The sequence below is a fragment of the Euprymna scolopes genome, chromosome 25 (assembly GCF_053919585.1).
Source record: "Euprymna scolopes isolate OS-2025 chromosome 25, ASM5391958v1, whole genome shotgun sequence".
Taxonomy (NCBI): domain Eukaryota; kingdom Metazoa; phylum Mollusca; class Cephalopoda; order Sepiida; family Sepiolidae; genus Euprymna; species Euprymna scolopes.
In genome coordinates, this window is record NC_136506.1 from 24241667 (window position 1) to 24266803 (window position 25137).

At 33.1% G+C, this 25137-nt stretch overlaps 1 protein-coding gene across 1 annotated transcript in view; it reads left to right on the forward strand.

Moving 5' to 3' along the window:
• Positions 1–3555: 3555 nt before the first annotated feature.
• The window catches only part of LOC145247293 (glucagon-like peptide 1 receptor), a 567758-nt gene continuing 546176 nt past the window's right edge, over positions 3556–25137 (forward strand). Inside the window, exon 1 of the mRNA XM_080108912.1 lies at positions 3556–3625. Within this exon, the coding sequence (XP_079965038.1) occupies positions 3620–3625 (6 nt within the window). The 5' untranslated portion in view covers positions 3556–3619. The remainder of the gene's footprint in view (positions 3626–25137) is intronic.

Sequence of the window (25137 nt, forward strand, 5' to 3'; positions counted from 1 at the left end):
ATAAACTGTATCCTCATCCAGGCCGGCAATTGAGAAACAAGGAAAAACCCTGGGGCATTTTTATATAACGAAACAAAATAATTATTCACAAATCGTTTTAAACTTGTTTAGTCGAGTTCTTTGATTCAAGCTTCATGATGCAGGTTGTATACTTAAGTTCCGCTAATCAATTTCCCAGCTAAGAACAAGAGCTTTTCAACTTAGCTTTTATGAGGGTTTCGCCCCACCCAGGCGGGGTGAGAGCGATGTGGACGCCTCGAATGCCAGTCAGTAAAAAAGGACCAAGGACCCTAACTCCAAAAAGTCAATCGTTTTTATCAAATCAGAAATTCCTCCCTCCACCTATTTGGAGTTATTCTTCTCTTTTCTATTCTCTTATTCTTTTTCTTCTCTCGTGAACTCATTATTTTATTCTTTTCATTTTCTTTTTCTTTTCTCTCTTCTTCGTCTTTCATGACCATATCTCTCCCCAGATTCAATTTATCCATTTATCCGTCCAACCAATCACTGGCTGGTGATCTGGCAGTTAAACACAACAGGTGGACCCAAACGACAACACCTCCCAGACACCAGAACAGACCTCCTGAACCCAAGTCATTGTACCTTTCAACAGAACATTGTTTCTTTAATAATTTGAATTGTTGTTCTAACCTAAACCAGGAAACGACCCTGTATTGTTTTTTCTGCCAACTCGAGAATCTCATTATCATGTTTATTTATTTATTTCTTTCCCATCGAAATATTTTATTTCTTCTGGACATTTTTGCCTCTTCTTATCGCTACATAAGTACAAAATGGAAATTAAAACACTTAAAGAACAATTATTATCTATTATTTTCTTCTTTTCTTGATAAAGTCCTAGGGACATTTTTTCTTTTTTTCTTGATCAAATATCACACCCCTCTCCTACCTTCTCTCCCTATATTTGATGCTCATGTGTGTGGAGGTAGTGTAATAGTGAACCCCGGTGGGAGTGGGGGTAAAAGTTGTAGTAGGGGAGGGAGTTCAAAACAACAGTAGGAAGCCCGGGTGAAGAGATGTGTTAAAAAAAATAGTGCTAGCAGGCAGACAGGTTCGAACCCGTAACGCGAATAATTATCTTAAAACTGGAACATAATTATCAAAGTATATTTACGCGGACAGATATCTAAAGTGTTTGTTTAAGTTTGTGGCATATTTCCATTCTATGGAAGCCAGCCGCGAGTGCAGACCCCACAATTTTATTATACCACCCCTGCTCAAGCTGAAACATACTTATCAAAGTATACTTATGCGCATCTATATTAAAATCTCTTGTAAATGTTTTTGTTTTCGCTTTTTATTTATAATCTTAGAGGAGCGGGCGCGTACGCAGACTCGACGATTTAAATAAACCACCACTGTGTAAAATGCAACATGGCTATTTCTGCCCCTTGATATCTCTTCTATCATTGTATGTGATCAGTTTAGTATAATAGTAAACCATATTGGTGCCTATTTGTGTACAGACACACACTCTCGCACACACAGACATTCACCGTTATTTGATATATATATATATATATATATATATATATATATATATATATATATATATATATAATTTAAATGTACAGAAGGTCAGAAAAACATTGGTACCGTCGGTTTAAATAAATAAATATTAAGCTCTTATATCGAAATTTTTTTTTCTTTGTAATCCAGCACTTTGTTGGAATTCTTTCCCCCAAAACTGTAAACATATATATATATATATATATATATATATATATATATATATATATATATATATATATAACTAGCTCTACCTACGTATTGAGCACTTTTGAAGTAAATACTTAAAGTTTACGCATAAATTTATACTTTCGTGTATTAATTTTATGTGAGTAAATGAAGTAGTTATATATATATATATATATATATATATATATATATATATATATATATATATATATATATATATATATATGACAGGGAAATTGAAATCATAAAAACAAATTACGTTCATCATTACTTCAGTAAGACTCCAAAAGAAATCTGAAAATGATTTATCTCCTTAGTCCATGGAGTTTCAGAAAGAAAGCATCCAAAATAAACCGCGCGTCCCGTCTGTTCAGTTAAACCGAACAGAACACAACGACATAAACATGACAAGAGGACCCTTCATTAACGCTTGATAATCGCCGAAATATTTAAAATTTTATGAAATACTAGTAGAACATAGCATTATCACACGGTTGATGACATTTATTCGTTGTGTATTTTGTTTAATTTCCGATTTGCAAGCAATTATCAAGGGTCTCGGGCAATGCTTATAACAGCTATATTTTGTTTTTCGTTCCAGTTGATACCCTGCTTGTTTTAAAAACAACAACAGAAAAAAGTTAAAACACACACACACGCACACACAAAAGGTATACAGGTAGAGGAATTTATCTTGCCTTTGGTAACATTTATTTGTTTCATATTTGTTGTGGAACTTTTTTTTGTCCTATAACATACTGTTTACCTTTTCCTAATTATTATTAGGAACTAGATACCGGCCAAATTAAACCGACCTTGGTAAAGTTTTACGACGTGCCCCAACGTATTATAAACCCCCAAACCTCCCCATGTTAAGAACGGGTTTCGAAATAAACACCCCCTCAGCATTGAAAGCCGTTATTAACATTGGGAGGTGGGGGGTTTTATTCCGAAAGCCGTTCTTAACATGGGGCGGTTGGGGGCGTTTATACTACCTTGGGGCAGGTCGTAAAAAAAAAATTACCCTTGTCTTATTTCACATCCAACTCTCGAGGCTAGTCTGCAAGTTGCGACGTACGGAGCCTCATATCCTAATCCGTCGGTCGCAGATGCAAATCAGCGATGTTTGTGATGCGCTGAAAGTCAGCGCTGACTTCTCTACGCGGCGTCTCCCACTTGTTGTCTGTAAGGCCAGCAGAAAACACCCACACAACCTCTTTGCTATTTCAGCTCGATCGTACGCCAGTTTTCTTTCGGCCTTTTTTTTTTTTTTTACTCCGTCTTCCCAACTGCTACTGCTGGTGTCTGAAACTCGATAACAACTCTGAGAGTTTTACGATCCGTAACTATCTGTGCGAACGTTTCTCTTGATGAACTCCCGTAGTTAAAAAAAAAAAAAAAAAAAAAAAATCCAGTGCGCCTGTAAGAATATATCAGTCACGGAAGTCGAAGCTCATTCTATAAATGTGTAAATAGCGCGACATTGGCTATTGAGTGATTATTCGCCTCTATCTATATGTATATATATAATTATATATACATATTTACATATATTTTGTGGCGCATATAAAATAATGCTAATAATTATGGATCGTTATGTATGAATGATAAATACGTGTTTTTCTCTCTGTGTTCGTGTGTTTATTTATTCACTACAAACACCCAACAAACAGACTTTTTTCTCGCAGCATTGAATTAAAACGGTATTATTTTTTTTTCTCGTAAATGAAAAATAATCTGGATACAAACACAACTTAGATCCACGAACTAAAAAAAAAAATGAATAATAAATAAATAGTAAAATAAAATAAAAAAGTTCACTTTGCAAAACCCACTCCTTGACAACGGCCTTCACGGCGATGACACCGGTTTGGAAATTACTTTAGCGCGTACTGCGAAGATGGAAGTAAGTAAAAACACTTTCCCGCATTTCATTTTTATTTCCGGTCATTTTTTAATTTTTTGTTCACAGGTTTTTGACGTTCTGTTAAAACTAAAAAGAAAAAAATATCGGATACACGGAAAGTAATGCATAATTTTCAGAAACTGCTGCATTATAGATGATACTATTGTTCAAATGTAAATACATACATATATATATATATATATATATATATATATATATATATATATATATATATATATACGTTTTATTTTTTTATTACAGTATCTTTCTGTTAAGTTACATTATTGTTTCGTTTTTTTGGCCGTCTGTAGCGTCCTCAGACTTTTACAGAAATGCTCGCTATTTTGGGATGAAAGAGTGGAATAATGATTGAGGTATGGGGGGTTGCGAGGAGGGCGAAAGAGGAAGAGAGGAAGGGAACTCTTCCACTCTTTCACCCCAAATTAGCGAACATTTGTGTAAAAGTCTGAGGACGCTACAGACGGCTAATAAAAAAACGGCCGTGTAGCCGAAACAATAATGTAACTAAACAGAAAGATACGGTAATAAAAAATAAAATGCATATTTTCTCTACAACAGTATTGAGCACTTTCTTCAGTTTTTATTAATTACCATTTCCACTATATATATATATATATACATATATATATAACCATTTATATATATATATATATATATATTATCATATATATATATATATATATTATCATATATATATATATTATCATATATATATTATCATATATATATATATATATATTATCATATATATATATATTATCATTTAGTAAGTTATAAAATATATATGGCGATTAAGCTACACTGAATATTCCGCGCTTCGTCCACTCTAGGACTCTTCAGGCTTATGCGAGTTTAAAGTTTACGCATAAATTTATACTTTCGTATATTAATTTTATGTGAGTAAATTTAGTAGTTATATTATCATTTATATATATATATATATATATATATATATATATATATATATATATATATATATATATATATATATATATGTACTTTGGTGTAAGTGCGCCAAATCCGGGAATAATTGAGTCAACAAAAAAAAAGTGCTCTTTATATACGATGTTGCCAAAATAGCACTTTTAGCTAATTGGCGCAATATATTTCTTGATCATAATTCAATCCCGGACGACGCCGCGTCACCCTGCTTAGTCATATACTATTTAAGATACACCGAATACCCCAATTTGTATATATATATATATATATATATATATATATATATATATATATATATATATAAAGTAAATTCCAAGTGGAATTAACGCTCACAGTCTTAACAATTAAGCTTTCTTCTCGGTTTTAAACGCAACTGTTATCAGTTTTTAACAATTGGAAATTAATAAATATGAATTAAATTAAAAAGAAATTAAATAAATACATCATCTTTAAATAATATTTCTAAATGGATCAAATTAAAACAATTCTATTATAACAAATAATAAATAACATCGAGCTAATTATTAATTAAATTTTATTTAATGATATATGCAAATGAAGTTCTTTATTGAATGTAGATCATTTTTTGATATATAGTATATATAAAAAATTATGCTGAGATAAAAGTGTATAAAGTCCGTTTTTTGTATGAAAATCGATTTGTGAAAAAGTCTATCTTTTGTACATATTAATTAAGTCTTCCTTTTCGCGGGTCAATGTTCGAACGTTTTGTTCGAGTGTAAATAGAAATATTCCATAGTTGCGAATTTTCGACTTTCATGAGTCGTCTTCAGGCGAGTCGTGAATTAAAAATTCCGTTTGGTGAATTTATTGAAAAGTCGATTTTAATTTTAAATGTCCAATAGGAAAATGTGTCTCCAAAGATTACACGCACATCGCCATAACTGAAACCAGTCCATCTCGTTGGCTTGCATGTCATCTATCTTCCCCGAACAGCTCCATTTAACACACCGTGTAGCACATCAACCCTCCTCAAAACGAATTTAGGACCGTATTAATTAAAAACAATGCAATTTTTGCCACCTCACATTGTGATCGGCGTCTGCAATCATCGAAGCGCTTCTCATTTACATAAAAAACGCCACTAATTAGGCTCAATATAAGGAGGAAGGCACGCGTAAGTATTTAATGCTTTTAAAGGATTTTAATCGACTTCTCAATAAATTCACCTAGCGCAATTTTTAATTCATTACTCGCCTGAAGACGGCTCGTGAAAGTCGAAAGCGTTGCAACTATGGCAAATTTCATTTTACATTCGAACAGAACGTTTGAACATTGGCTTGCCAAAAGGGAAAAAAATGGATTGCAAGAAAAACAAACATGAATTAACAATACTGTTACATTAAACATGCATAAAAGAAAAAATGCTGCCTAAATATAGTAATTAATTCAATTATGAACAAACAGACAGACAGACAGAAATACGACTTTATTATAATAGATATGCATACATATAACGATATCGACACTGGCGTTTACACACACACACATATATACATATATACATGTGCGCTTATGTATACGAATATACAGGCTTACCTATTGATATAAGCATATGCATATACAGATAAAAATGTAAAAAAAAATGAAGAAAGAAATATGGCTGCAATTTATGCTTGATGTTGCATCACCTGGTAATTTTATTCAACATATGCACAATGAATACGTAATCATACGCAAATACATCGGATTTTTTTTTTTTTAGTGGCGACGAACATTAAATTTGCAACTCTAATTTCTTTAATTGCAGATTTGTCAACTATCGGTTATTTTGCGTTCAGCTTCATTTGGAAATACATTACGAAGAAACTAACACCTATCCAGCATTTACAAAATGTAAAAGATACGATCAATTTACTGAGAGAAACATTTGATGAACGAATATTTAATGAAATCGACCTGTAAACTGGCCACCTGCTTCTTGTGATTTAATCCCATTAGAATATTTACTTTGTTGATATATAAAGTCCCGTGTCTACGCTGATAAACCAGACGCAATAAACCACTTGAAAGCCAACATTCCATACTGCATTGCTGAAATACGGCCTAATTTAATGCGCAAAATTGTGACAATTGGACCTCTAGATTACGTCATATTCGGTCGAGTTGCGGGGACCATATGTCCGAAATTGTGCTTAAATCAAAAATGCAACAATTAATCTTTGGAAGGAACTACATATCTGTATTATAAAATATATTTTCTGTGATTTATTATAATTTAAAGTTAGCTGCCCTTAAGTAAAACACTCTTTATCTATATATTTATAAAAATGAGAATATCTGTGTGTGTATGAGGATATTTCTCAACCTACATACTCAACCAATTTTTTATCTACAGACTTAAAATGTGGTATATAGGATATTCGGACATGTGAAAATAATTTTAATCGGTTTTAACCCGGAAATATGGACTGCAAAGCGGGTCAACTTTGAAAAATTGGTACTTGGTGGGTATAAGGGTTTTATCTGTTTGCCAACTGATTCACTTATGCGCATGCGCGGTCGTGAAACAGGAGAGCTTCCTTATGTTAAGAATAAGTAAGATTGAAAACACTTCTTTAAGATCTTGTCAAGCTGGTCTAAGGGTTATCGGACTTGACTCACTGTCTTTTATTGGTTTCGATCTCAGCTCGACTATACATTTTTTACTGTTTAAAAAAAACGTAATACTCGCATGCACATGTCTAAGTTTCTTTCGTTTTTTTTTTTTTTGTTGTTGCTTAAGTTTATAAAAGGAATTTAACGTTGTTTCCTACCTACAGTAATTCTGCTTATAATAAAAAAGAAATCTGCATTAATTAAAATATAATATTTATGCGTATTTTCCAACAGTTCAACGCTGATCAGCCTGCTAGTATATATATATATATATATATATATATATATATATATATATATATATATATATATATATATATATATATAAAGGAATGGAACTTTATAGTACGTGTTGCGGCAGAAGTCGAAAACGAGTGACAATTTGCAAATCAATAAGTATTACATATATATGTCTATATATACATATATATATAAATATATATGTATATACATACGCACACACGCTTTCACACACACACACAAATATATATATATATATATATATATATATATATATATATATCAGTTGCATTAAGTATCAATGTCTCCTTGAAGAAGTTTACTGTGTGTTTCGGAGGATCACTTTTCTTTAATGGTGAACGTTACAGATCTAATCAAAGTATGTTTTAAATAGGTCTGTTATATCCACAATCTGAAAAGGTGGATCCCCCGAAATACATCATGGAAAATTGTCACACACAGTAGACTTCTTAAAGTAAGACGTTGATACTAAACACAATAGAATATACATATATATATATATATATATATATATATATATATATATGTGTGTGTGTGTGTGTGTGTATGTATATATATGTATATATATATGTATATATATATATATATATACTTAATTATTTGCAAATTGTTACTTGTTTCCGTCTTTCTTTAATGTATTATCAGGGTAGTTTTTGTTCGTGATAAAAGCGTTGACTGGATTGAATTTTAAAACAAAATACGTATAAAATACCTTTTTAGGCCAATTACAACGCAAAATGAACACGTACTAGTTGTTTAAAAAACAATATATATATATATATATATATATATATATATATATATATATATATATAGGTGGCATACTCCTTCGTCAGTATTTAAATATTTGTTTCATTTTTTTCTTCACCAGGTTCTTAGTATATTTGTATTTTTGTTATTATATTAGTATATTTGTATTTTTGTTATTATATATTTATATATTTGTATTTTTGTAATTATATTAGTATATTTGTATTTTTATTATTATATAAGTATATTTTTATTTGTATTATTATATAAGTATATTTGTATTTTTGTTATTATATTAGTATATTTGTATTTTTGTTATTATATAAGTATATTTGTATTTTTATTATTATAATAGTATATTTGTATTTTTATTATTTTATTAGTATATTTTTATTTTTGTATATTTGGGCAGCATTTTTTCTCTTATGCTTGTTGAACAGCTGGTATGAATCCTGAATTCTTTTACGATCGTTTTTTTTTTTAGTTAGCGAGGCAATGTTCGGACGTTCTGCTCGAGTGTAAAAATGAATTTACCATAAGCGCGAACGTTTCCTGATTCGTTTTCATGCGAGTGATAAATTTGCGTTAAATAAATTTTTTGTTGAAAGCACATAAACCTGCCCTAACCCTGATATAGAGCCCGATTGTTGGCCGGTTTGTTTATGTTTTGTAATTTATCACACGTAAGAAGACGACTCATGTAAGTCAAAAACGTTCGCGACTATGGCAAATTTCTTTTTACACTCGAACAGAACGTTCACACATTGACCCGCTAAATGAAAGAAACGGATCAAAAAAGAACTAAACAGAAATTATCCTTGCTGTTCAATAAAACATATATATATATATATATATATATATATATATATATATATATATATATATATACTAGCAAAAGTACCCGTCGTTGACTGGGTTCAAAAACAGCCTACAGAAAATGAACTCTGATTTATTAAAGTATGATAGGTTATGAAAAGGAAGGGTTGTAAAGTAATAGCTTCGAATTCGGGGGTATCAAAACCAAAGCAAAATATGATGAAAGTAAAAATAAAATGCATAAACCCCATAATTTATTATACCATAGCTGTTCACACTAAAACACTTATCACAATATTCTGTGGATCTATATTAAAAAAACTTGTTAAACTTTGTGACATATTTCCATTCTATGGAGGTCAGGTGCGAACGAACACCCCATAATTTTATTATATCATATTTCTTCAAACAGAAACATAATTATCAAAATATACTTACGCAGATAGATATGAAAAGTCTTTATTAAAGTTTGTGCCTATTTCCATTCTATGGAGGCCAGGCGCGAACGTAGACCCCACAATCGTATTATACCATCCCTATTTAAGTTAAACGATACTTATCAAAGTAATTTTATGTACATCTATATCAAAAACACTTGTACACGTTATTTTTTCTTAGATTTTTTATTTTCATACTTTGTGGACCAGGCGCGAACGCAGACCCCACAATTTTAATGAACCACCGTTCTGCCAGATCAAACATACCCATTCCTGTATCTCGATATATTTTCTATCATCATATGGAATCAGTTTTTTAAAATAATCAGTCATACAGGAGCTTATTCGTGACCAGACACACAGACACAGACACAGACACAGACACACACACACACACACACACACACACACACACACACACACACACACACACACACACACAGGCATTCAGCTTTATATATATATATATATATATATATATATATATATATATATTCCTTTGTTTAAAGTGCAATAGATTTCGTCGAAAAACCTATTTTCATCTATATTTTTGAAAACATTTTCATAATTATATTTATTTTTATTATTTATTTTTGAATGATTTTTTAATATATCTGCATCATGCGTAGAGTTTCATTCGAGAATATAATTGATACATGTAAATGTGCCGACGAAAAAAAAAAATACTGCACTTGTATAGAATTTAGTACAATGCAATTTTACTAATCAATGTGTTTTTTTTTTTTAATCACACGTATATAGAACGGACATGTTTTATATCTAGTTCGTTTTTTTTTTTTTAAATATACATAACAAACGATCCAACAATCATGTTTCTATACCAACTGTGACATATATGTTAAGTTATTCTGGTTGGATAACTGAAAATTAGTATTTATTTTTATATTGTCTTTATGGGTAATGCTTAAGTAAATAGCATTATTATTTTCTGTCTAATTTACATACGAGAGTACAGTGTATACATACATACTGTGTCAATAAGATAGCAAAAATAAATCAATTAGGAGGCAATACCTTCTCTAAATGCGCATACATAATTCACAAACACATAATTCACAAATACGGGGTGCGGCAGAAATATCTACGAAATTTTGACATGCGATCTTCCCTGTTGCCCTTGTGCAGTTTCTTAGCAATCATTAATTTGTATTGATGGAACTACATATCAGTGTGTAGAATCCTTTTGACTGTTCAATCAGACAACCCCAAAGCAAAAACATGTTTGCAAGCTGAACATGTAGGAGACTGAATAACAGAACGCCTCAGAGCTCGAATACTTTCTGGCGTTCGAGCGCTTCGACGCTTTCCAGGAGCTTTCATTTAAGTTTCGAACCTGTGACGCTGAAATTTGCAACCCATAGCTCTATTGATTTTCTATCTGGAATTGAATTATTCTGTCTTACCGTGTAATGAACTCAGAAAGCTCTGTTGCAGTTACAGATTCACGATACTTCAAAAAAACATTTCTACAGTAAAAGTATAATGTTCACCAATCCAAATTATATTTCTTATTGAGTATACCTTAAAAATGGCAAGTTATTACTTAAGTGAGAACATTATTGGCGCTTGTATAACTTTATTAGCAACAAAAATTTGAAAGTTTAAAATGTGCGATAAATTTATGCCGCCGGCTGTATTAGAAAGTGTTTGAATCAAAATCTATTGAGCAAAGTTTACACAGTTAAGTGAACGTTATATCCTGATATCAAGGCTTATAATCTAATTTGATTCATGATTGAATTTTATATACTTTAAGTGAGAAATATCATTTTAAACATTATTTTCATAAAGCCATATAAGTGGTAACATAACTATAAAAGTTTAGAGATCTGGGTTTTGAAATATAAGGAAAACGATATAAATCAGGTTATCAGTCACTCTCTCTTTCTCTATCTTTCTCTCTCTTTTTCTATCACTCTCTTTCTTTCTCTTTCCATCTCTCTCTCTCTCTCTCTCTCTGTATATATATATATATATATATATATATATATATAGAGAGAGAGAGAGAGAGAGAGAGAGTTCAACGTTTGCGTGTCTATCTGTCTGTTCCTACTTTCCTTGGATTATTTCGATTATCGTAGGTTATCGATACTTATCGAACACATTCTGATAAATAAAACTATCTAAGAACACTGCCAAGCACATGAAATACATTAATGTCAACTTTTATAAAAAATCGGACCAGGTGTTTTTGAGTTGATAGGAAAACAACACACAGGCACACAGGCACACAGACACACAGACACACAGGCACACAGACACAGACGGAGTTCATTTCATATAACAGTATCTATTTATACATAGGGAAATAAAAAAAAGGAACAAACCGAGTCATGTGTTCATCAACGTTTCGTCTTTATTTCGAGACTTCCTCTGGATGAATGAAATTAAGAAAACAAAACACCAGTACAACAAATATGTGAAAATATATTTTGGATGAAACGTATTATCCTGTTCCATTTCCGAAACGAAAAAAAAAGGAGGGAGAGGAGGTCATAGTGTTTGGAAGTGTGAGTTAAGCAAAAAAAAAAAAAAAAGTGATAGTAGGCAGGCAGGTTCGAACCCGTACCGCAAAGGAGGAAAAGAACGTAAAAAAAAAAGTGACGTCTTTGTTGTTGCGTCCATCGCAAACCGGAACTGACGAAGGTTAAAATTAAGGCTAGTCATTCGAAAAGAGAGGATGGCTTTCGGAAATATCGGCGAAAAAAACGACACCTCCCTGTAGAAAAGTGCCTTATTGAGGGTGAAGGAGTTGATGTTTTAGCCAAATTTTCAATATTTGTCGTCCGAAAGGTCGTGCCTTCAAAACGATACCGATCTCGTGAGAATTCGTCACATCAGTCGCAAGTTTAGGCAGATATACATACGTACATACCTTTAAACAGACAGGTGAAATTTATATTATAGATAAATGTGTGTGTCTGTGTATGTACGCATATAATATGGTATATTTAGAAATTTCTGCATGTTATTATATGCGTCCCCTGGGGTTTATTTTCTTAGATTATTACCTTGTTTTTTTTTTCACTAGCAATTTTTCTTATCTTTATTCTGTACCTCATATCGTTTTTCTTTTGTTTCGAACACTGTGCCAATTTTCCTGATATTTGGTCGCCTCTGGTGAGCGGCCAGATAGACTTAAGCCAATGTTTTCCACCATGGTCGGTGAAACGCGCCTGATTAAATGAAATTAAAAAGAAAAGAAAAAGGAAAATTATGATTGTGGACTTTTTCTTGTTTTTTTTTTGTTTTGTTTTGTTTCTTTTCATTAGAACAGGTCTGACTAGTATATATGCTATGAGGTCGGAAACGGAACTTTATTGTGCTACTTGTAATAATTCAGACGATATTATAGGGATATATATATATATATATATATATATATATATATATATATATATATATACATATATGTGTGTGGGTGCGTGTGTGGGTGCTTATTTATATATATATATGTACTATATATATATACATTTATATATATGTGTATGTATGTGCGTGTGTGTGTGCCTGTTTATATATATATATATATATATATATATATATGTATATATATATATATATATAGTACACAACTTTTCGGAATATCTATGTAAATTGTGATATAAAGTTTATCTATCATTATTTCTCTTTATTCCAATATTTCAACACAGATCTTAATTCATAACACCTTTTTTCTTTACATACAACTTAATTTTATTCTGTTTTCCTATTTTAAACAACATGTAACGGAACCTCCTGATATAAATTCCCGAGGACACGGAAGACCTGATATTTTTATTACAAACTTTGCTTTCATATAAGCTGCATCGCCTGAAGGGGTCTCTAGTTGTTAATAACTAGCTGACCAAGCCATGCTCATGAATGTGTGGTAACATTCCGTCCTATGTAAAAACAAATAGAAAGTATATATATATATATATATATATATATATATATATATATATATATATATATATATATATATATATAGGTGCCGCAATAAAATGTATACACTGTTTAAATAATCATAAAATCAAAATTTATTATAACATTGAAAAATTTTATACATCAAAATACAGTGAACAAATATAAAAACCAGTCAATTATCGCAATTCACTTTTGCGGTCATTATTGTCTATACACAGCTAACAACGCTCACTGATTGAATCCAAAATTTTGAAAGTCTTGTCTTGCGAGCAGATTGCCGAACAGATTTCTAGCAGAAAAAAAAAATCCCGCTCTTTATCTGAGCCTTAATCAAAACGTAGATTTCATGAACAAAGCTTCTTTCTTAGAACTGCACGCCTGTGGAACTCTCTACCGCTTGCCTTTTTCCCTCCTGACTTCACCATGGATGTCTTCAAGTCCAACATAAACACATTCCTGATGAACCGCCCCCTAAATAATGACACTTTATCAAATCTCCAATACTAATGAATACTGCAACACTATCCCATTGATTACTGTACTCAAAATAACCCTTATCCCCAAGTGGCTTCTGGGCCTTGGTAAGTGTGAGATTCGTTGATGATCGTGGTCTTACTCAAACTTATTTCACTAACAAATAATTGTGAGCCTTGTTGGTGCATCTAAAACGTCTTTGCACTTCACTTTTGTTCTTGGTCTTCAAATAACAATTTAGAATAATTTTCTTTTTTCTCATAGTTTAGTCTTGTTTTAGCCATTATTCACACACAAAAAATATCCATAATAAATGTTCAAGTTTTGTTCATTTAAACAGTGCATCGGGACACCCTGTATATATAGATACCCTTTTTATTTGTTTCACGTGAGAATTTATACATCGCGAAACATTCATGAGCACCTTTCGTTTAATTACTTATAAACAACTCATCAGGTCGCACTGCTTATACATTATATACTTATACTTTTTATACATTTCTTCTAACTAACTGACTGAAACATGCTCATTAATGTATAACGACCTATAAATACTTAGGTAAAAAAATAAAAGAGAATATCTTGCCTTACTTCTGTATTGAGCACTGTTGTATGAACTGCGTTAAAATTATTGATTGTTTCCTCTCTGGAATATATTAACCTGGAATTATATATATATATATATATATATATATATATATATATATATATATGGGGTGTCTCAATAAAATGTATACACTCTTTAAAGTATCTTAACTTGCTACATGAATACGCTATGCAATATTCCCAACAGATGTTTAGGAATAAAGAATTGCGCTTTAGGGGGATGGAGCACTTCCGTGCTATCCTTATGACGTAAGAGCATATCTGGATAATCACCTGCAAAAGAGATAGTTCGGGCGAAGAGGAAGTATCGAGTACTGTCTACGCTCACCGGTGTTAACCACTCCCCGAACAGATGTTCCTCTTTGCGGAGGGGGCATGTAAAACAAAGTGTTCATCCCCAAAACGAGCTACAATGAATGAGTTGAAAGCAACCATTGAAAGAAGATGTGTCAACATACCAATTGAACTGATGAAGAACGTTTTCGATTCAATCAGTCAGCATTGTTAGCTGTTCATGGACCACAATGGCCAACAATTTGAACACTTTCGATAATTAACTTATTTCTATATTTGTTCACAGTATTTTGATGTATGAAACTTTTCTTTCTTATAATAAATGTTGGTTTTATGGTCATTTAAAGAGTATATAAATTTTATTATGAAACCCTGTACATATATATATATTGAAATATATATATATTTAAATATATATATATATATACATATATAAATATATAGATATATATATACATATATGTACATATATGTATAAACATATACAAATATATATATATACATATATATCTATATATATATACATATATATACATACATATATATGTATATATACATATATATGTATGCATATATATACACCCATATATATTTATATAAATATGTTGATTAATTTATTTTTATATATGTACATAAAGGCAGCATATTTCTCTATGGTATATTTCATTAAATAAAATAGATGTTTTTTGTCTATTAATTCTAGTTTTGATCTTTCTAACTTTCCAACTTCGAAATAACAGTCTTAACTTCTGGCGGGAACTAGCTGATGTAATCATCATATCTATCATATGTCCGAGTACTTTCAAATAATTTAGGATTCATCATCAGGGATAAATTAATCGTTTGTTTTGAACAATTTATAAAGTTTTTTTTTTTCTCTTCATTGGTTAACTATTTTTCCTTAGCCAATGGAAAAAAGGATAAATAATTAACCAATGTAAAAAAAAGGATAAATAATTAACCAATAAAAAACAAAGAAAAAACTTTATAAATTGTTCAAAACCAGTTAGATTAATTTATCTCTGACGATGAAAGTACTCGGACTTATGATAAGTATGGCGATTACATCAGCCAGTTCCCGGCAGAAGTGAAGACTGTAATTCAGAAGTTAGAAAGGATCTTTACGGAATTAATAGAAAAAAATGTCTATTTTATTCAATGAAATATGCCATATCTATATATCTATAAAGGTGAAAGTGTCTGTCTGTTTAGGTGCCTCTCTGTGTATATTTACCTACGCAATAACTTCCAATGTTCAGTCTACAGATTCGAACTTTGATATACAGGGTAGTGATATTTAGGAAATCTTTGTAATCAGTTTTCGTTTGGCTGTTAAGGGGTCAAAATTCAACGATTTGACCTTTGAAAACTCTACCAAACCCCTCCGCCAATTTGGGATATAAACAATTATAATTTTAGATACAGGTTCCTTGGGTATGGATCTAACTTAATAACTTGATTTGAGCCCAGTAATTTTGTTGAGACCACAAAGGTCAATTTTTTTTAACTTTGACCCCTATTATGTCTGTCTGAGCTTCAATCTATGGTACCCCCTCGCCAAACTATCATGAAAAATACTCGTCTAATTAAAACCACTGTCAATAATTTTCCCCACTCTTTATCTGTGCCTTAACCCAAACGTAAATTCCATGAACAAAGCATCTTTCTTAGAACTGCACGTTTGTCTGTTTTCCATCTGACTACAATTGCATTCTCTTCACGTCCAACGTAAACAAATTCTTGATGAACCGTCCCCTTAAGTAATCCAATTTACCAAATTTCCACAACTAACGATTACTATATTATCCCGCTGACTACTGTACGCTCAGTAACCCTTATCCTTAAGTGGCCTCCGGGCCTTGATAAGTGGTGACCCCTATGTAAAATAAATACCCTAGCACAAAAACAGTAATTCTTTCGTCTTTCCCATAAACATTGATCAAGGATACGAGGAATAAATTGCATACTAAGAGGCGCGAAAGTAAACAAAATGACACTTCTGGCCCATTCTCCTTTTTATTCACTCATGCCGTTTTTACCTGTAGAATTTTTACCGTCATATTTTTACCGTCCGCTTTTACATGAGCCATTATTACCACGCACAATGTTAGTCATTATTTCTTTTTACCTTTAAGCTGTTTCCCCCATACCTATGTACATGAGTGTTCCAAAAATAATGTCACCTATTTCTCTTATTCTGCCCAAATAGATCGGAGGGGATTGCAATTTTCATTGGTTTTACGACGACTGAACTTATGTATTTACGACCTGAAAGATATTGGCGCTGGCTATTAGATTCTAAAAAAAAGAAGCAATCTCTATCAAAAACGTTTGTCAGAAACAGAGACGCCTCATTAAATTCCCGGCAAAAGTGCATTCGGAATGGTGCTGACTAAATAGAAAAATTAATTCTAAAGCGCAAAAGGTCCCTTGTTTTAATGGTACCACTACTATCTTCGTAGCTCTTCGATATTTTTAGTAAAAAGAATGATAGGCTTTACTTTTTGAACTGCTATTATATATTTCTCCTGAAACATTACACACAATGCTACTAATTTCTAGAAAACATTTTAGGAAGCTGCTGCTTGCAAAAGTTAGGGTAATTTGGATAATTATGGGAAATTCCGTTTGCCAAGAATAAACTTACCGCTAAATTAAAGAGAATCATCAAGGAATAGAGCTTAATATTTTAATTGGAGACATTGCTTCCTTCGTATGAATTCTAATATTATATTATATGTATATACTAGCCTAGGTGCCCGGCGTTGCCCGTGTGGTTGGAGGTGTGTGTTGAGCAAGAAAAAAATAGTTGTAGTAGGCAGGCAGGCTCAACGACGTGACGCGGATGCGGAAAAGAAAGTGGAGGTATCTGTAAGGATTGGTTGAGCAAAAAAAATAAAATAAAATAGGAGTAGTAAGCAGGCCGAAAACACAAAACGCGCCATAGGAAAAAGAGGTAAAAAAAAAAAAAACCTGTCTTACGGATGTGCCCACCGTTGTTGTAACGTCACGAGCGGTCGAAATAACGCCTTATATGCGACGTCGTGGGCGCGGGGGTTGAATGACTAGCAAAAAATGTCAGCGAAATAAAAAAAAACAACCATCTCTCTGGAAAACTGCCCAGTTGACGGTAAAGGAATTAATGTTTCTGTCTAATTTTTCGATATTTGTTGTCCAAAAGGTCGAGCTCCAAAATGATACCGATCACGTGATAATCTGTCGCCTTTGTCGAAAGTTTTTGCGATACATACATACATACATACATACACACATACATACATTTAAACAGACAGGTGAGATTTATATTATCTCTATATAAATAAAATGAACTCATTTTTTCCCGTCTGATTTTGACATTAATAGGATTAAAAATCAAGATATTTCATGCAAATATAATATGCACAAACGGCAGAACAATATCTGAGGTGTGTTATAGGCTTATTATTTCTCAAATTCCTCGATAATCTTAGATTTCTATACTTTTTCTGCTGAGAAGTCACGGCCAAAATCGGTTAAGATCAATGGAAGTGGTAAAATATTTTCTCTCTAATAAATTCCTCCTCCCCCTGCCACCACTTAACACCGTTTGGGGATCGTTCACAAGGAACAGTTGAGAAGAGAACACCGGTTTAGCATCGTAGTTCTTTCATGTCAAGTTATTTAAAATCACTAAACTAAGCTGCAGTGCTCTGTGGCGTAGTGGTTAGCGTGCTGGACAATTCACATTATATTTTCACGTTCGCGCCGACCTACCGTAGTCGTTTTTTTTTTTTTTTTTCCTAAAGAACTGGAATGGACTTTTCTTGGTGGCCGAACTGTTAACGTTGCAGATGTTTTTTTTTTACACTTTATTTTCCTACTTTTACTCATGACTCCGGGTTTGATCCTTCCTACTTACCTACCATAAAATTTTTTAAAACTCCCCCCCCCGTCCCGGAAACAAACACTCGGGCAACGCCGGGTACCCTCGCTAGTAGATAATATTATATTTCCTGTGCCAGTTCGATTAAAAAGAAATACTTCCAAACTGAAGCAGTTTTGCGTTTTGTACCAATCTGGGGTGTAACTCTTTGTAAAGTTTGATTTGTCCCCGGATTAACAATTGACCTTTTGTCTACCCGTTATGTTTTAATGTTCTTATCTAACTGGGTGTTTAACTGTGTATTAACCCGGTATTTAACGAACTGTTGTCCTCATGTCCTATATATCTTAACGGTTCTTGACTCATCTAGTGGTCGTTGGTTTGCGTGTGTGTCAGAATATATAATTCACAGTACATGCATATGGATATACCTGTTGTTGCGTGGCCTTCCATCTTTTAGTCGCTGGCTGGGGGATTCGCCAACGTCTTGGGAAACTGGGTTCTGTTAAAGCATGCAAGACATATATATTGGTTTATTTCACTTCCTCAGCATAGACGAAATGGACGATCTCGGACTTGTGGTGTTTCTCTGCGTCCATATAGGGACACGGATGTAACCAGTCTTGCTTCTTCAGTGTCTCAAATTCAACTCATTAAACTTAACTCGGCTTATTCAAACCGGAACTTCTGACACGTCACGTCCGGTCCCCATTCGGATACTTCTGGTGCAAACTTATCGGTCACACAGTTTGATACATATCACAACGTTACCCTTTGTCCCTTTATGCACCTGCACGCTCGCTTTACTCATTGTTTTTCACGATGCAATCTGTAGTTTATTCCGGTAAATAGATAGACAATTAGATAGGCAGGTAGATTCCATGAACAGAGCTTCTTTCTTAGAACTGCACGCCTGTGGAATTGTCTTCCGTTTTCCTGCTTTCCGACTGACTACAATATGGTTGTCTTCAAGTCTAACGTAAATAAGTTCTTGATGAGCCGTTCCATATAAGTTATCAAATTTACCAAATTTTCATTACTAATGATTACTATATTGTCCAATTTCTACTGTACACTCTTTAACCCTTATCCTTGAGTGGCCTCTTGGCCTTGATAATGTGGTGATGCCTATGTAAAAAAAAGATGGCTTGATAGATAAACAGATAACAGACAATTAAATGCTCCTACCGGACGTTGCTCGGCGTTTACCGAACATAACTCTACCTTTGTGGTAATGTAACTTAGTCTTATATCAAAGAAACAGATGACAGGAAAAACTCGTTTTTTTTTCAGTTTTAAACAAAAGACTTTATATCTGGTATTCTCAACAACGCATTTTTTTCTCAATCTTTAAAACGCTCCATTTCTCCTTCTCCTACTGCGTGTGACTTTTAGCTCTGCTGCGACGTCGCCCACGTCACTCGAACACCTGCTTTTCTGCTTCTCGTTACGTCTGTAACGTCACTTTGCACAGCCGGTTTGGTCAACTGAATATTTTTATGTGGTTGCTGGTGCTGCTACCAGCGTCAGCGACTCTATTACAGTAAAACAAACAAATGGGATCATGGCAAGTTTAGGTAAAGGAAATATTTGTAACCTATCAGAAATTAGAAATATATTTAATCAATAAATATGTTCTGATAACGCTGAGGTTTTTCATGCATAGCGCAATTAATTAGTTTTTTTCGACAGAAAGAAACAAGCAGCAAATATAGGTTTACTAATATTTCTATGAAAATAGTATCCATTATATTTTCAAAATAGAACTGGCGTATAGATAAATTAATAAGCACTAATAAATATTCAAAAAGTAATATTGTGTTATATAGTTCAATACAAATAATAAAAGTACACTATGAGACAATCTTTAATTTACTCCTTCAACTCAGCATCTCTTGGCAGACAATTTTCGTCCTGTTTCTTTCGAATGCTTTCCATTTTCACATGAGGTTTTGCTGAATGGTTGCCAGATTGTCCTTTTTAAAGGTAAATTAAGCGAATTTAGTTTTTGTTGAAACAATCTGGCCTTCAAAAATGGGTTGCCAATTTATTTATTACATTTTCATCCCAAACAAGGCACATTGCCACTTTGATGTAGGGGCTATTATCAGGGGCCTAAGCTACAAGGATACTATGTAGGGAGTTGGGCAGCAAGATGTCTGTTCACGTTACACTTGAACTTCTGCATGTCAGTACAGGTGAGGAAGCAGGTACCCAGAAGGGAATTTCAAAGTCTAGCAGTTCTGGGGAAGAAACTACTTGAGTAGAAAGCTTTCTTACATCTAGGGATCTCTACTGTGTAGGGGTGGGATTTAGCTGCTTGTCGGGGTTGTCAGGTGTATTTACGTCAAGGGGGGTACAAGTGCTTGCAGTTTGTCGGAGCATTCACCATTAAAGTACTTGTAGAACAGGCAGAGGGATGCAACATTTCGTCGACGGGACAGAGGCTGAATCTTAGATGACAGTTCAGGACGTATCAGGTTGGCGACTCTCTTTTGGCGTTTTAAAAGACAAATTTCGCGAATTCGGGTTTTTTTTTTTAAGCACTGTAGCCTTCTAAAATGTGTAGTCAAATTGTTCTTTTTAAAGCTAAATTTCGCGAATTTAGCCTATTTTGAAGCAATTTGGCTTTCAAATGTTCTATTAGGCTTTTTTCAAAGGGTAACTTACGGACCAACTAATCAATGAACGAGCAGAATATTATATTCATGAGTGTTATGTACCCATCACTGCATAGATTTGTCCTGATTATATATAGATTCGCCATGAACAATCAGTAGACGTGAAAAAAGAAGCAGACACAGCATCCCCATTACTCCTGTACTGTCTGTTTACAGAATTCTTGTAAATCACAAAGACTGTGTGTTATTTCTATCGGCCCTACAACAATAATTTACATCGTTACAAGAATGGACTTCATATCTAATTGTACAAAGGGTTCAAATTTGAGTGGTGTCTTTTGACATCAGCCGCTTACATATCCAGACATCGTTTCGCGCCCGATACTGCTCACCGGTTTTCTTTGATTCCAAATTAGAATAGTAAACTAATTTACTAATTAGTGTTAATTAGATTTCTAATATTTCTGTCAAGCTTGGGTGATTAGCTTTATTTGTTTTGCCGGAAGTAGACTGGAGAAGGATCATGTAAGAATTATTATATTCTATTGCGCCTCCGTATGACAAGGCAATCTTTCTACGAATCAAATATACACGCTCCACAGCTTAATCCTACTCTGAAGAAGGCAGGAGGATCGGTCGAAAATAAGTGCTGTTAAAGAATACGTTTTCGTATTTTCGAAATACTTTTTTTGTATTCCTAAACGCCAACAAATTGGAAATGAATATAGGAAAGATATAAACATTTATATATTTTTCGTATTGGTTTTTATACACACACACACACGTGCGCACGCACACACACACACACACACACACACATACCGATTTCGAATCTCGCTAGATTCAGCCACTCTGATAAATCGTAGACGACGAAACACGTGTCAGTGAATAATTATATTTAAAAACAATATATATGCCGCTCCCCATATGGGGGTACCAAATTGGTTAAAGGGAAAATTATTCCCAACTCGCATTTAGGTAAAAATGCACTTTCGTAAATAACTGAATTCATTCAAAACATAACATATAGATATATAGGATATAGGATATATAGGATATAGGATTGTACGGTATAATCACGTTGACACACCGGTTCTCGTCAGATCATCGAAGTTAAGCAACGTTGAGCCTGGCTAATATCAGTTGGGTGAATATTTTGGGAATTCTAGGCGTTGTATGTGGTTTCTGTTCATCTCGGTATTGTTTGCAGTCGTCCTGAACCTCCACTTGCCACTGGTAATTAACAATCTCGACTTAGGAGATGTGTGGTTGGACGTTGCGCAACTCGTGCCACAAAAAATTCACGCACAAGCACCCTTACAGTGGGTATCCATAGTTTTTGAAGATTGAAGAAAGCCTTACTCTACTTTATAAGATGGAACAGCAGTGTCTGTAGGTATTTAATAATTATTATAGTAAATAATAATGTCAACCCCCTGTAAGAAACTCGTTTCTTATCGTTGAGCACTGAATTAAGTCAGTCACTTTAGTTCTTATGCTAAGATCATCGTATCATGATTAGATCACCCTGGCTGACGTAAAAAAAAAATATTTAAAAATAAAATGTTTAAATTCCAACGTTATTTCATGCGGTTAACTCTAACCGAATGGATACAGTCCTTGTTAATGAAGCCAGAGATGGCTTCTGTCGTCGAGTTCGAATCTATCGATTGGTGTTAATCGTGACGCCCTATACTGAAGATTCCCGAAAGGAGGAAGCACTAGTGTCTGTAGGTATTTGATAATTAATATAGTAAATAATTATATATATATATATATATATATATATATATAATTACTATATATATATATAGTAAATATATATATAGTAATTATATATATATATAATTACTATATATATATTTACTATATATATATATATATATACATATATATATAGTAAATATATATATATAGTAATTATATATATATATATATATATATATATATATATATATATATATATATACGTTTTATGTTTTACTACCGTTGTGTGTGTGTGTTTTTTTTATTACCGTTGTGTGTGTACGTGTGTTATTTGTATATGTTTTTGCGATACGTCTTGAATGAATTCAATTATTTACGAAAATGAATTTTTATGTAAATGCGAGTTGGGAATAAGTTTCCCTTTAACCAATTTGGTACCCTCACATGGGGAGCGGTATATATATTATTTTTTTAAATATAATCATCCACTGACATGTGTTTCGTCATCTACGACTAATCAGAGTGGCTGAATCTTGTGAGGTTCGAAATCGGAAGCCCATGGTAAGAAGCCTAAACTCTTACCCCTCCTCCACCTCGTTGACTGTTACGAAAATAATTGAATTCATTCAAGACGTATCGCAAAAACAAAAACAAATAACATATACTTAAATCGCGATATATGCGAACAGTTGACGAGGTGGACGAGGGGTAAGGGTTTAGGATTCGTGCCATGGGGTCCCGATTTCGAATCTCGCTAGATTCAGCCACTCTGATGATTCGTAGACGACGAAATACGTGTTAGTGGATAATTTTATTTTTAAAATTATATATATATATATATATATATATATATATATATATATATCACGAATAGGCTCCTTTATGGTTAACTGTTTTAAAAATTGATTACATATAATGGTAGAAGATGTATCGAGACACAGGAATGAGTATTTTGATCTGGCAGAACGGTGGTTCATTAAAATTGTAGGGTCTGCATTCGCGCCTGGTCCACAAAGATTTAAAAATTAAAAAAAAAACGTGTACAAGTGTTTTTGATATAGATGTACATAAAGTTGCTTTGATAAGTATTTTTTAACTTAAATAGGGATGGTGTAATAAAATTGTGGGGTCTGCGTTCGCGCCTGGCCGCCATAGAATGAAAATAGGCACAAACTTTAATAAAGACTCTTCATATCTATCTGCGTAAGTATACTTTGATAAGTATGCCTCAGTTTGAAGAAATATGGTATGATAAAATCATTGGGTGTTCGTTCGCGCCTGACCTCCATAGAATGGAAATATGTCACAAAGTTTAACAATGTTTTTTTTTAATATAGATCCACAGAATATTGTGATAAATGTTTCAGTGTGAACAGGTATGGTATAATAAATTATGGGGTTTATCTATTTTATTTTTACTTTCATCTTATTTTGCTTTGGTTTTGATACCCCCGAATTCGAAGCTATCTCATTACAACCCTTCCTTTTCATAACCTATCATACTTTAATAAACCAGAGTCCATTTTCTGTACGCTCTTTTTGAACCCAGTCAACGATTGGTACTTTTGCCAGTATACATATATATATGTGTGTGTGTGTGTGTGTGTGTGTGTGTGTTTTAAATAAAAGCCAAATACGTCCAAAGATGGAATACTGTTGCCATATCTGGGCAGGAGCTGCTAAAAATAGCCTATCCTGCCTTGACAGAGTACAGAATAGACTTCGTGGCTTAGTGGGGGATGCCCTTTTCTCTACCCTGCAACCTCTCTCCCACAGAAGAGACGTTGCGAGCCTATCCTTATTTTATCGTTATTTCCATGGCAGGTGCTCGTCTGAACTCCAATCTCTGGTCCCCTCTCGCCAATCTTTCACGAAAAACACCTGTCTAGCGTAATCCACTGTGAAAAATATCCCCCACTCTATATCTGTGCCTAAATCAAAACGCGGATCCCATGAACAAAGCTTCTTTCTTAGAATTGCACGCCTGTAGAACTCTGTTCCGTCTGCCTGCTTTCCACCGGACTACAACTTGGATGTGTTCAAGTCCAATGTTAACAAATTCCTAATGAACCGCCCCCTTAAGTAAACACTTCATCAAATCTCCACACTAACGTAATGTACTTGCAATAACCCTTATCCCTGAGTGGCTTCCGAGTCTTGATAAGTGGTGAT